This window comes from Paramormyrops kingsleyae, chromosome 20, assembly GCF_048594095.1.
Source record: "Paramormyrops kingsleyae isolate MSU_618 chromosome 20, PKINGS_0.4, whole genome shotgun sequence".
Lineage (NCBI taxonomy): Eukaryota > Metazoa > Chordata > Actinopteri > Osteoglossiformes > Mormyridae > Paramormyrops > Paramormyrops kingsleyae.
Genome location: NC_132816.1, coordinates 5,258,751 through 5,271,577, shown reverse-complemented (window position 1 = coordinate 5,271,577; position 12,827 = coordinate 5,258,751). Strand labels below are relative to the sequence as shown.

Genomic DNA, 12,827 nt, shown 5'->3' with positions numbered 1-12,827 from the left:
GGCAGGTAGCCTCCAGCTTAAGGGGCCGTGAAATCGCATGAGGGGCTGAGGCTTTGGAACTTGAGTTCCTTTAATGTAATACTGGGCATCTGTAGATTTCTTTGGATTAAAGTGGTACCAAGGAATCGCCTGTGACAGGCCGATTCTGCACGGAAACACTAAAATTTATTTTGGAAACTTCATTAAGTGTTGCAGTAAATTTAACTTTAATTTTTTTTATTATGAAATCCTGTCATGATCTCTTGGATTCATGATGGAGAAACTGATCATAAGAAGCGGAGGAATTCAAAGTAAATACTGGTTATAAAGCGCTGACTGTTCTCAGAATGTTCTTGCTGGCGGTATCTTTGTTTCAGGTTTTTTGAGATCCAGTCTCGTCTGAAGGATTACCATGAAAGTCTTCAGCTAGCCTTGGAAGTGTCCTCATTTTACCAGCTAGCAGATAACATCATTAATGCTATTACCAATAAGGTACTTTTTGTAAATTTTAAAGGTAGATTCTGTTGAAACAGGCCACGTTTGCCTTTAGGCTGTATCGCATCATTTTTCACTGCTCTGTTGAGGCAAAGTCTGCTGAGTCACCTTTTCTTTCTCCTTGTTGTTGGTGGTTTGTCTCAGAGCAAAAGCATTTCTGTGACCAATGACCATGGAAGCAGTGGAGATAAAGAAATTAGAGACATAGCCAGTCAAATCACGGTGAGTTCTGCAAAGGCTGTGTATAAGTAAAGTGTCATTATCACCATGTTACCTGTATCTGCTGAGTCACTGTTCGACAAACCTAAAATGAGTGTGGCGTTAACAGGAAGAAAGAATATATACAGTGGTACCTCAGAATTCAAAATTAATCCATTCAGAACTCCAGAGCGAATCCTAAAATTTTCGAGTTCTGATCGAATTTTCCCCATAAGAAATAATGGAAAACCAATTAATTGGTTCCCGGCCCCAAAAAATTACACTGAAATATGTTTTTTTTTTAAGCATTTAAACACAAAATGAACTGGACAAAACAAGAAAAGCATATACTGTACTATACACATCTAAGCACATTTATCAAAACAGTAATTTTTAAAGTAAGAAAATAAATGTATCCAAACAATGTGTAAAGTTAAAAAAAAAACTATGTGCCACGCCCCCTCGTTAACCCCGTGTGGAATCCCCGTGTGATCAGCTGTTTCTGGTTGTTGTCATTAGTCCTCTGTATTTAGTCCGCGTTTCAATTTGTTTCCCCAGTCCGGTCATTGTATTGTCCGTCTGCGTTTTGCCTGCCTTACCTGTAATTAAACCCCGTATTCCCCGATACCTTGACGTCTGCGCCTTTGTCTCTGTTCCGTCCCCGCTGGGCTCAGTTTAAATGGTCTTTATCTTCGTTCACTTTAGCCCGAACTACTGTAAATCCGACAAATAATCCAACTAATCATGAAATCCTATTCTAGCCCAGTTAATTGCCATTGTTAGCAATATCAGTTGATACATTACCTGCGGTGCTTTACATATAAAACTGCATAGCAACACGTCCACAGATAAGTTGGATGGCATAGTGTGTGCAACCGATTTAATGAACCACAAATGAGAAGTAATGCTTAAACAATATAAAACTACAACTTTCCCTTCTGTTGATAAAAGGCGCAGCCATCTTGGATTCTGAACTCGGGACCCTCTGCTGCTCCGAGATATTTCTCGGATCTCCGAGAAACAGAAGCGCGCATGTCGTCACTTCTGACTTCAAAACTCGGAATCCGACTCGGAATACGAGGTACCAGGGCAAATGGAACGCACCAAAACTGCCCGAAATGGGTTGACAGAGACATTTCAGGGATTTTGATTCATTCTGCGCTGCAGATGGGTTAATTGCGTTAAATTTTTTTTATCAGATTAATCATGATGATGGATTAAGCCGCGTTATCCCGTTAATTTTGACAACCTTAATATAAATGCACATATGACTAAAGAAGAATAGCAACAGGACAAAATTAAATTTTAGATGCAGTTCACTGGCGAGTTGTGCTATTTTTAGAACAGGTCCGCGGGCGACTCATGTGGTCCTTGGGGGCATCCTGGTGCCCGCGGGCACCATGTTGGTGACCCCTGGTCTAAATGTATTTTTACTGTCTAAATATATGTATTCAGCTAGTGTAAACATGCACGATGCTATCACAGCGAATGCCAGGCTGAGTCTGAAGCTTTACCCTTTGTTCCCGCTGAGAGACGTGCCGCGTGACTCATTTCCCCGCGTGTACAAGTTATCTGAAGTCGGCGTTCACGGTTTGACTTCTGAGATTCAGATCGAGTTCTAGGTAAATTTTTTTCGAACTGGTTGGTTCGACTTTTAAGAAATTTGAGTTCTAATGAGTTCGAGAACTGAGGTACCACTGTACTATGTATATATACATAGTTATAGTCAAAAGTCTGGAGACACCTAATGAAACTTGTGTAAAAAAATAAAATCATCGCTGTGAAAATCAAAATAATGACCCTAAGCACACATCAGGGTTATGAAGTATAATCTTGTCAAGGAAGGTCATGGAGTGTTGTGACAAATGATTTGAGATGAGTTGGGTAGCCAACTTGTGGCCAGAACTTGTGGAAACTCCTTCAGAACTGTTGGAGAAGCATTCCAGGTGGCGACATCGAAGCAGAGGGGAGCTGTTTGAAAAGTATAAAATTTTAGAAAATGTTAAGATGTTGAACACCTCTCTTGGTCGCTGCAGTATTTGATATGTATTACATCTTTCACAGGAGACCTTTTATTATACATTGAATGCTAAAACAGAGACAAAAGCATTAAAAGCTGTTTTGTCCGGGTTTTTCACTGGCACTCTCTGTACAAATACAGCTTATTTTCATTTATCTGATGCAAATGCTAATCAGCTGGAGCCAGCATGCATGTAAAAGGTTATCCAGCAAGGTCCAAAATAATTACATCCAGGAAGGAAAAATGATTTTTCTACTTAGCAATAAAGTGTTCCGCAAATATATTATGCAATTATTTTCCATCTTTAAAAATACAATTGTTGCAGTCTCATGAAGTCCTTCTAAACACACTAATTTCCGCCTCCCCCCACCCAGATGCTGGATGTGTTTGTTTCCCGCTTGTCCAGCTTCCATCCCACCCTGGCAGCCAGGCTGACCCACAAGCAGGGCGAGGTGAAGGGCAGCTGGAGCCTCCTCCAGAGTCTCCTCAGGTAGGGCGGTGTCTCTCTGCTTGTGGTCTCCCTGCTTGTGGTCTCCCTGGAGCAGAGAAGCACCAGCAAACACACCGGGCCTCGGTGTCTGAGACTTTAATCTGTACCAGTTACTCAGTACAGGTTTATCAGGTCCACTACCCAACAGGTTCTAATTATTTTGGCAGAATTAAAAAATACTTTTTTTTTGTTTTTCATAGTTACTATAATTTAATTACTGTAAATATTATAGAATTGTTACCTCTGTGAGATGAAACATTGTTGCTTATGTTGTTTCCATGTATTGTTGTCTGTGTTGTTGAGATGACAAATAACAGTAGTCTGGGGAGGTATGTATGCGCACAGAGACAGAATCACGTTCATCTCGGGCATTTCTGCTTCTCCTTCCTCAAGCACTCTGGTTTTAAAGGGTGTGTATCTGTTGTGAGGGATTTCCTTTTTTTAAAATAGGTTGCCTTGGTAGGTGTGGCATGGTGGTGCAGTGGTTAGCCCTGTTGCCTCACACCTCTGGGACCTGGGCTCGAGTTGCTGTCTGGGTTACATGTGTATGGAGTCTGCATGTTCTCCCCATGTCGTTGTTGGGTTTCCCCCCACAGTCCAAAATCATGACGAGGTTAATTGGAGTTGCTAAATTGCCCATAGATGTGGGTGTGCCCTGCAATGGGCTGCCCCCCCTGTACTGGGTTGTTCCCCGCATTGTGCCCATAGGCTTTGTGACCCAGATAGGTAAGTAGTTTGGAAAATGGATGGATGGACATCTTGCTATACAGAATGGATCGATTTACAATTTTTGTTCTTCATACACGGCAAGACGCAATAAGCATGTCGACTACAGATCTTAAACCAATTTGTTTAATTTAACTCAGATTTATTCACAAAACGGCATGACGGTGAGCTCAAAAGCATGTCTTATTTTTATTTAAAAAGGCAGCTATATGTACAATAATAGTACCACTAGTAGTATGGAGGTATCAAGATTTGCAATGTTTTGCAAAGTTCATGTTAAATGGATATTAGTTTGAAGGAGCTTTATATTCCCTTTATGAAATTCATGAAGAGAAAATTTAATTCTAGAGGGAAATATCCAAAAAGTCTCTGCACAAACAACCAAAGAAGTTTAGGAAGAGTTAGATTCAGAGAGAACAATAACCCCCCCCACCCCCCAGGCTCTGCAGTCTGGCTTGGTTTTTTCATCGCAGCACCATTTCTCTGGTTTATGACGTTCTAATGGGAGATCAGAAAGCTTGTTTTGGAGGCCAGATGTGATTCTGTTCACTGGTCCTGAGCCAAAGGCCGGCCTAACATGGTCTGGAGGCTCCGCACAGAGCTTTGCATAGAGATGTGTTCTTTTATTGTACATAGAGAAACTATCAAACTGGGCACTGTTTCCACTCGCCACACCATTTCTTATACATTGGCCCCTTTCACTTTCTTTCACACGTTAACACATTTAAGAAAGGCATCCCTGAGGAGTAATCAGGATTATGTTGATCACCACTGTACATTTCAGTGTTATCATTACTGATGACTGTAACACTATAAAAAAACATCTTCTCAGTATTAAGTCATCACTTTTAATCGTATTTATGTTAAATACTGGATTTACTTATTTTTGGATAGTGTAACGTAATCATGGGCAGGCACATAAACAGGTAGTAAAAGTATGGATTAGAATACCACCCCACCCCACCCCGAAAGTTGGAGACCTGTTGGTAGGGTTGCTGGATACCCCATGACATTTATTCATTTCTAGCTACAGCCCTGATGTGAGGGGCACAGTGACTCATTAGCCTCCAGGTTTGGCAAGGGGTTGGCATGATCTTCCCATGTCGTGTGAATTTCCTCCAGGCTCTCCGGTTTCTTCCTAAAGTTGAAAGATATGCAATTAGGCTAATTGGGGTCTCAAAATTGCCATAATTTTGTGTGCATGTTCCCTGCGGTGGACTGCCATCCCACCCAGGATAAACCCCAGCCATCTCCGTGCTGCCTGCAACTGACTGCAGATCCCCCTGTAACCCTGACCAGGATAAGGGGTTAGAAAATGGATAGATGGATGGATAAAGTAATTGTTATTGTAGTTTGGTGCTCAGACCAACTGATGATGATTGTCTTCAGTTGTATATTTAGAATAGTTTGGCTATAGGCTTTCATACATGGTGTCTATTTCATCCCTTCCTAACATTTATTCAGTGCACGTTTGCTGGAGGTTCTGAACCTGTCCCAGACAGCATAGGGCACAGGGGGGCACTCTGGATGGGGCATCCAAGGAGCTAAATATCCTCATAGCCCATTCCACTTTTTTTGACACACATGATGAATCATTACTTTACTTGTTATGTGTTACTCACTGGTCTTGGCAATGTTCTCTCAAGCAGGAAGGAAGTTTCGGATTCTCCCTCCAACGCCAATGCTCTAACCAGAGAAGATGCTGGTCCGCTGAGCATGTCCAGCGAGCCTCAGGGTGGCATGGAGAATGAGGCCCTCAGGATCTTGGGAAAGGAAGACAAAGAAGAACAGAACCGACTTAAAGGACATGTGGTGAGGAGCTGCTCGCAGCTCAGGGACGTGAGCCGTTATGTTTCACAGCATCAGGGTCACCGGTCTCATTAGCACCGGCGTAAATATGAGATATTGTTTATTACAGGAAAGTGCAGTAATGTTTAAGTACTTCTCATATTGGCCTTTATTTTTAGTCTGCTGATTAAATGAGGTACATACTAATTAATAAATGCAGGTAACCAGGGCTGGCAATGAAGCTCACCCACTGGTCTCAGGCGAGCCATTTAGAGCAGTGTTTCCCAATCCAGTCCTCAGGGACCCACAGACAGTATACGGTTTTGTGGTAGGGAGCTGGGAGGGAGTGAAAATGTGGACAGTCTGGCAGGGAGCTGGGAGGGAGCAAAAACGTGAACCGGCTGTGGGTCCCCATGGACCGGATTGGGAAACACTGATTTAGGCGAAGTATGTGTACAGAAAATAGAACACCAGCCCGCTGACTACTAAAAAAACTGCATGTCAAACTACATTCTTCACTGAACTAGCCCAAGTGACTATAGCAAAAATTAAGTTCCCCCCCTGCAGGTAGCACAGTCTGCTGTATGTAGACAACCTCTCTGAGGGGTTAAAATGAATGGCCTCAAACGGCAGACAATGAACGGAGCCCTATCGCTCGACCTCCTGCAGTTTCTGAATGTGAAGCCACTAATTTGCAATGGCTTCTTCTACTTAAAGAATGTGTAGTTTAAACGTTTTAAAGGTTGTATTTATATGGGCTTGAAATTCCATGTTTCCATGGAAACAGCATGCCATGATTGTGCACTATGGTAAAATAGTATGCCAGAACAAATACCCTTTACCTTTACATTCACAATGTAATAGCTTTAATACTCCTGTGTCTTTAAATGGCAGCATGGTTAGTATGACATTTGGAAGTAATAATAGTAACAAGAAGAATCGGTCTGGTTTTTTAATATATTACAATCTGTAAAGGGCATTTGTGTCACTGGTAATTGAAAGCTCTGTATTGAATTTAAATGCTACGTTTCTTGGATACATGGACATTTCCCAGGTTTGATGAGCAGTGTTTCTATTTTTATGATGGTAAAGTTTCCTCAGTTGAATACCTTAAACTGTGTGTCAGACATGTGCCAGAAAAAGAGGAAATGGTCTCTATTAGTTGTTAATACAAACAGGAACCCTCCGAGTGGAGTGAAGAAGCCTGTAAGAATCTACTTGGAGACCAGAGACCGTAGCATAAGACCGTCATGCATAAGACTGCAGACCTACACAAACCAAAAGTGAACTTTCTGCAGAGAAATTGCAGAGTGCCTACAAAATGGAGCTGAGGTGTTTGTTGGGTAAATAGTTGTCTGGTCATACCCTCAACTAATTGGCAGTCTGTAGCGGTCATCTGGTTTGAACAGCATCACCCTCCTACTGCAGAGCAGCATGGGCACAGCTGTCAGTCAAATAAGTAATGATTATCCCCACCTGGGGACGGCTGTTTAAGTCCTGTGCCCCCCCCCCCCCCCCCTTTGTCTGAGTCTTGAGCCAGAGACGGCGGTTTACTTCAGTGATCCTTGCTGTGCTTCTGACCTTACAGCTCCTTTTTTGTTGGGTTTCTATAATTATACCTATTCAGCAGATGCTTTTTCCAAAGCAACTAGGGGTTAAGGACCTCACTCAAGAGCCCAATGATGAAATCACTCTGCCAACCTCAGGTTTTGAACTGGGAATCTTCCAATCGCAGGCCCGGTGTCCTAACGTGCTGAGCCTCAGCTGCTAACCCAAACTGTCATTCTGACTGCTTTCCCCTCCTTGCACTTGAATCTGGGCCCAGCGACCATGCAGCATAATCATTATGAGTGAGGGAAAACAGAGAGGGACTGTCCCCTCAGCTGTGACCCATGGTCTCTTAGGGTTCCATCACTATTTTGTTATATCGATGGCTATTACAAACTGCACTAATGAACATGTTCTTATTTGTCATAATAGTTTTCTACAATCAGATTTACTCTTACCATGTTTCTTTAAGCTATAACCAGTGATGCTATTTGCGACCCATTTGCCGAATTACATATTTTATAACAGAATCAAATTTCTATCAGTCTTTCTGATTCTTTAACAATCTGTAACAATATGAGTGCTAAATGATATACAGTAGGAACAACGAGGACTGTATGAGTTTAATAGTTCTAGCCATTGTTGCGTGATATAAGACTCCCCATGCGCTGAGTCTCCCTGATTACCAAAGGTGACACAAGGAGCACAGCTGCGTTTCAGGTATTGCTCTCTCCTTATTGGCCACTTTCACGGCCCACGGCAAGCATCCCATAACAATGGCCACTTGTCTAGTGCTCCCTGGCAGCAGCTGACTGTGGGTGTTGCGGTTATTTATGTTGTATCTGTGGGAGCCCTTGTTATTGGACTTTATGGAGAGTTTTATACAAGGCCGAACAAAAGCCTGGAGTCAGAGACACCTCTTGGTGCCAGCTACAGCCTCCAGTCAACTAGCAAAACAAATTTGTCTCGGTTTCACAATGCTTAACCTCACCCTGGGGAGCTCAGACGAGACTACAATGCACCGAGTCGCTGGAGGTGTCGGGCCTAGCTGCGGAAAACCTGCAGATAACAGAAAAGCATGACAGGATGCCTTGCCCAGGTTCAGGTCCGACTCAGTTACAGGTGTGGGAGGTTGTTTTCTGCGGGTGGCGGGCCGCCAGAGTGGCAGCCGGCCGGCTAGGCGCTGCTGGCGACGGTGAGGCCTGATACCCATCCGTTGTTTCCTGCTAACAGCCTCCAGATGCGCAAGCTGCGCACCAGCTGGGTATGCTGACGCCGATCGCTCATGGCTGCCAACATCCCGCAACACGATGCTGGGAATCGTGGAATGAGGCCGCTAGTGAGTGAAGGAAGTGTTGACTTTCAGAGAGTCTGTTTTTTTCCCCTGGTGATATTATATTTTAAATTACCAAACACACTAAATAAGTATTGTTCTTACAATGAAAGTCATACTAAGATGGACTGGAATACCAAGTCAAAGTAAGAATAATCACAGGCGGAAAATTGTGCTGATAATGTATCGCCCTCGTTGAAATGTTTGTTTACTGTTCCATTGTGGAACACTCAGAATGCATATCTTCATTATTGTCTTTTAAGGGTATAACTAGTCACATAACCAGTATCGCGTTGGCTCTTTTGGCTTTAGTGTGTTTCTCTGATACTGCAGAAGAGATGGAGTTGGACATCTTTGCAGTCCTGGATTTCTTATCCTTTAAATGACAATGACAAGCAGTCACAGCACGTTCCAGAGTCTATAGCGTTAAGTTCTTACGTAGGTCCTTTTCCTCGCTAATGGCTGGGAGAGGCCAGTTTTGGATGGTTCGGGAGAATTTGTTTCAGACCAAACTAAAGTCATGTGTGTCTGGTTAGTTTTTCATATGGCCTGCAGTAATGTGGTCCTGATCCCCCTACGGTCCATCCTCGCAGTGGAGGTTCTAGACCATTGCAACAAAGGGGGCCAAACAGAGGCCAGTTTGTCTGTTGGAGGGACCAGATGTATTTAACCTTACTGTGCTCAAAATAGTAATTACACTAGATTGCCAGCATTAAGAAGCAAAAGACAATTTTAAAAACCAATAAGATGTTTGTTTATGCAATGTTTTGCAGTTACATTTTACAATTTTTACAAATATGTAACACAATTATTTCTTCTTTAGACTGTCATGCCTTCACGAGCTTGATTATTTTTTTTCTGTCATGAACTTTTCACCAGCTGAAGTGACTTGACCACTTTGATCAGTCCATCAAAGAATTGTGCTTACGTTTGTGTTTCGCCTGTTCCCAGTGCACAAAACTTTTGCCCACATATATAAATGATAATAATAATAATAAGAAGAAGAAGAATAATGCATGTATTCCAGACCCAAGAAGCATACGCATTTAACGGGGCCACGGGGCCACATTGTCATGAGAGCACTGCCCCCCCCCGCGCCCTTGTCACTGTACTGACTTTTCACTTACAAATCGTCTTGAGCTCCAGCCACCAGTGTGGGATGGCCAATCCCACCTCATGTTGTCAGATCAGACAGCTGCAGGTGTTTCCTGGTTTATATGTAGCCAAAGCATTTAGCTGGATTAATTCCTCACTGGAGAATTCGTGGCCAATCCAGTGAATAATTCAACTGCATATTTGTTTCAATCGTACTTTTTCCTTTGACCGAGATGTTACCTTTTTTGTCTTGATGACAGTCCCAAACTCTTTGCATGTGCACAACTTTCCTCTCAGTTTGAATTTTGTTACGCTCTTAGTATTTTCCCCAAGATTATTCTTGCTCCCTGTTGTCTGCAGTGAAGCCCTGCTTTTTACTCTATAGGCTTAATTGATGAGGAAAGACAGCCACTGCATGCAGACTGTCTGCTCATGTTAGTGTTGAATATCTTGTAAACCTGCAAGCACTGCAGTGCAGGGTCAGCAGTATCAGTTTGTGACAAATTACGGGGGCTTTTGGAGGATAAATTACACTGTAAATGCCTATCCATCACAGTAAAATTTTAATGATAGAGATTTAATGCTTCACTTTGAAATGAGGTATAACTTACTGGCTGGTAGGAGCTCAGGGGCGTCGGTATGTCTGCCCCAGTGGTGAAAAAAACATTTGCATGCATGTCATCTCAATGCAGAGATTCTGACTGAGTAGGTAACATAAATATTCAGTGCTCAAAAGAATATGAGCAGTGTATGATAATGTTGGCTTTTAATTTGGGCATATACTAGTAAAGCTCTGCTTTGGAATAAATTCCCAGGCCGCAACAAAACTCCAGGGTATGTAAACACACCCTGGCTAAGTGTGCAGTATGTGCAGATTGCCAGATTTCATCTGGGAGACTTAACAGAAGACCAAGGCTACTTTTTAGGTGTGAATATGAACTAGCCTCCGTGATAAGACAAATGTTCTTCTTGACAGAGCGTAATAGACCCCGGGGGTGCTTGGAAGTCAGCGAATGACCAGGGTGCGGGGCAGTTTTCAGAAAGCTCTGCCACATCCACAGGAAATTTGAACAGTAATATGGATGATGTCATGGGAAGAAGCCAGAGAGAGCCGGAAAGGTAAGGCTTCGCTAAGTTATTTTCCCAGAACAGAAGAAAAATGAACCATGTAACATGCAACATTAAGGCATTTGTTTTCGCTTTGCAGGGAAAAACAGATGACCAGTCCCAAGCTGATCCTCCCAGGAGGCACAACATCCACAGACAAGGTGATGCCTGATTCTTTTATTACATCAACACTTATTAGGCCCGTTTCTGTTCTTGAGGTTTGGTTAAGTAGCCTGAGGTTGTCGCTGTCCCAGTCGGTTGAGCGATATTAATAATGAAGGCCACGGGATGTCTCCGAGATGATGTAATGTCAGCGAGGATAGTGGGGGCCTCTCCCCTAATCATAGGAGTATGTAGAAACATGTGTGCCTGTAGTCAGACTTAAAGGAATTTTTCTTTTCGTAGACTGTGTGCCAGTAGCAGAGTTTGGGGTTTATGAATCAATATCCCACTTTTTCAAAGAGCAAAACCTTTTCCAGTTCCACCAACGTGCCTTTTCTCGTCCCGATGACTAATAAAGACTTCGACTGGTCGAAGGGCCAGGTTGCCATGGTCTCCCACATCCCAAATGTTGTTAACTGCGAGCCGTCAAAGACCTGTCTGGCTTTTTAGATGAGGTTATACTGTCAAGCAGGGCTAGAATTGATATTCTCAAAAAAGCAATACAGCTTTCTGACTAGATTAGGCTGTTTGTTTGTAAACTAACATGCTAATTGTATTTGCCTGTGGTTGTGCAAAAGAAAACTGAAACATGTCTGAACATATTTTTAAGGTATTGAGGTTGTTCAGTGTTATCTTGAGGTTACTGCTAAACTATAGGTTACTACCCCCTAATTTGATGAATATGATAATGCTTTCCTTCAGGAAGGGCAGCGTGAAGGACAAGAGCAGCACCCAGAAAGTACCAGGATAGAAGAGTTCTTTGTTCAGTTGGAGCTGTTGTGGGAGGAGTTACAGAAGAACCGGGAAGGCCTGGTGGGATACCAGGATTTGGAGAAGCTCGACCAAAAGGTACAGCTTTAGGCAGAACACATCCACCTGCGCTGGCCTGCTCATGGTTCCGCACAAGCCACATCCATCCATGTCCTAAACACTCATCCCAGCTAACGGGGCACGTTCCCAGAACTTTAGCCAATGTTATGTGAAGGTCTTCTCAAAGTTGGCAGATAATGACACTATTTTGACATTTTACATTTTAACAAAAGGCCTGTTAATGTTGAAAAATATTGATTCATAATAAAATATTATTTTATAAAAGCACTTCATGCACTATACTGTGGACAAGCAATCCAACCTTGAACCCTTTGATAACCCCTCGATAACCTTTGAGTTTTAAACCAGTGTTACCTGCTGCCGTACCATGCCCTTCATTTGTTTTTATATAATTATTATTAGTGTAATAGTAGCTGTAGTGGTGGGATAATGTTCAAGAAAACTGGATACTTTGAATGTTTCCATACCCTAGTCGTAACGTTCGGTAAACGTTGCTAGAACAAAAAATAGTTAGCAGTTCAGGGCTGCACTGGGGACAGGATGCGAGTCTATCACGGGGGCATGCAGATAAAGATACCAGTTAGCCTAATCGCATGTCTTTGGACTGTGGCAGGAAACCTACATGACACAGGGAGAACATGCAAACATGCAAAACACCGACCATGGGAGCGATTTGCGCCACCAACCCTGGGAAGTGTGTAGCAACAAATACTACCCTCTGAGCCACTGTAACATTGTAAGGGTAACAATTAAACATTTAAAAGCAAAAAGAAATGGCACTGTTCTTTGTCGTCTTCTATAAACCAATGTAAAAATAAAATGGATTCTGTTATTATTATGTTAGTATCTAATCAGTTGGAAACTAAGTTTGCCCACTCGCCTGAGGCAAGCCGTTTAGCCAAAGGTCAAGTACAAAAAATTGAACACTAGCCTCCTGACTGGTAAAAAAAATTCATGTTGTACTGCATTTTTAGTGAATTAGCCTTGTGGGCTAGTAGTAAAAATTCTTCGGTTCTACCCCTGTATGTATTTCTTCCATTTACCTATTTGCCTAT

The 12,827-nt window shown here is 42.6% G+C and overlaps 1 protein-coding gene across 7 annotated transcripts in view; it reads left to right on the top strand.

Annotated features, from left to right (window-relative positions):
* The window catches only part of LOC111856372 (uncharacterized), a 50,638-nt gene that overhangs the window by 17,804 nt on the left and 20,007 nt on the right, over positions 1 to 12,827 (top strand). For 5 of the 7 annotated variants that reach the window (XM_023836284.2, XM_023836290.2, XM_023836287.2 and 2 more), the window contains exons 8-15: positions 357 to 471; positions 619 to 696; positions 3,067 to 3,182; positions 5,555 to 5,720; positions 10,649 to 10,791; positions 10,880 to 10,940; positions 11,644 to 11,790; positions 12,386 to 12,508. In XM_023836284.2, coding sequence (XP_023692052.2) covers positions 357 to 471; positions 619 to 696; positions 3,067 to 3,182; positions 5,555 to 5,720; positions 10,649 to 10,791; positions 10,880 to 10,940; positions 11,644 to 11,790; positions 12,386 to 12,508 — 949 coding nt within the window. The remainder of the gene's footprint in view (positions 1 to 356; positions 472 to 618; positions 697 to 3,066; positions 3,183 to 5,554; positions 5,721 to 10,648; positions 10,792 to 10,879; positions 10,941 to 11,643; positions 11,791 to 12,385; positions 12,509 to 12,827) is intronic. The other 2 variants (XM_023836286.2, XM_023836291.2) reach the window with 2 other exon arrangements.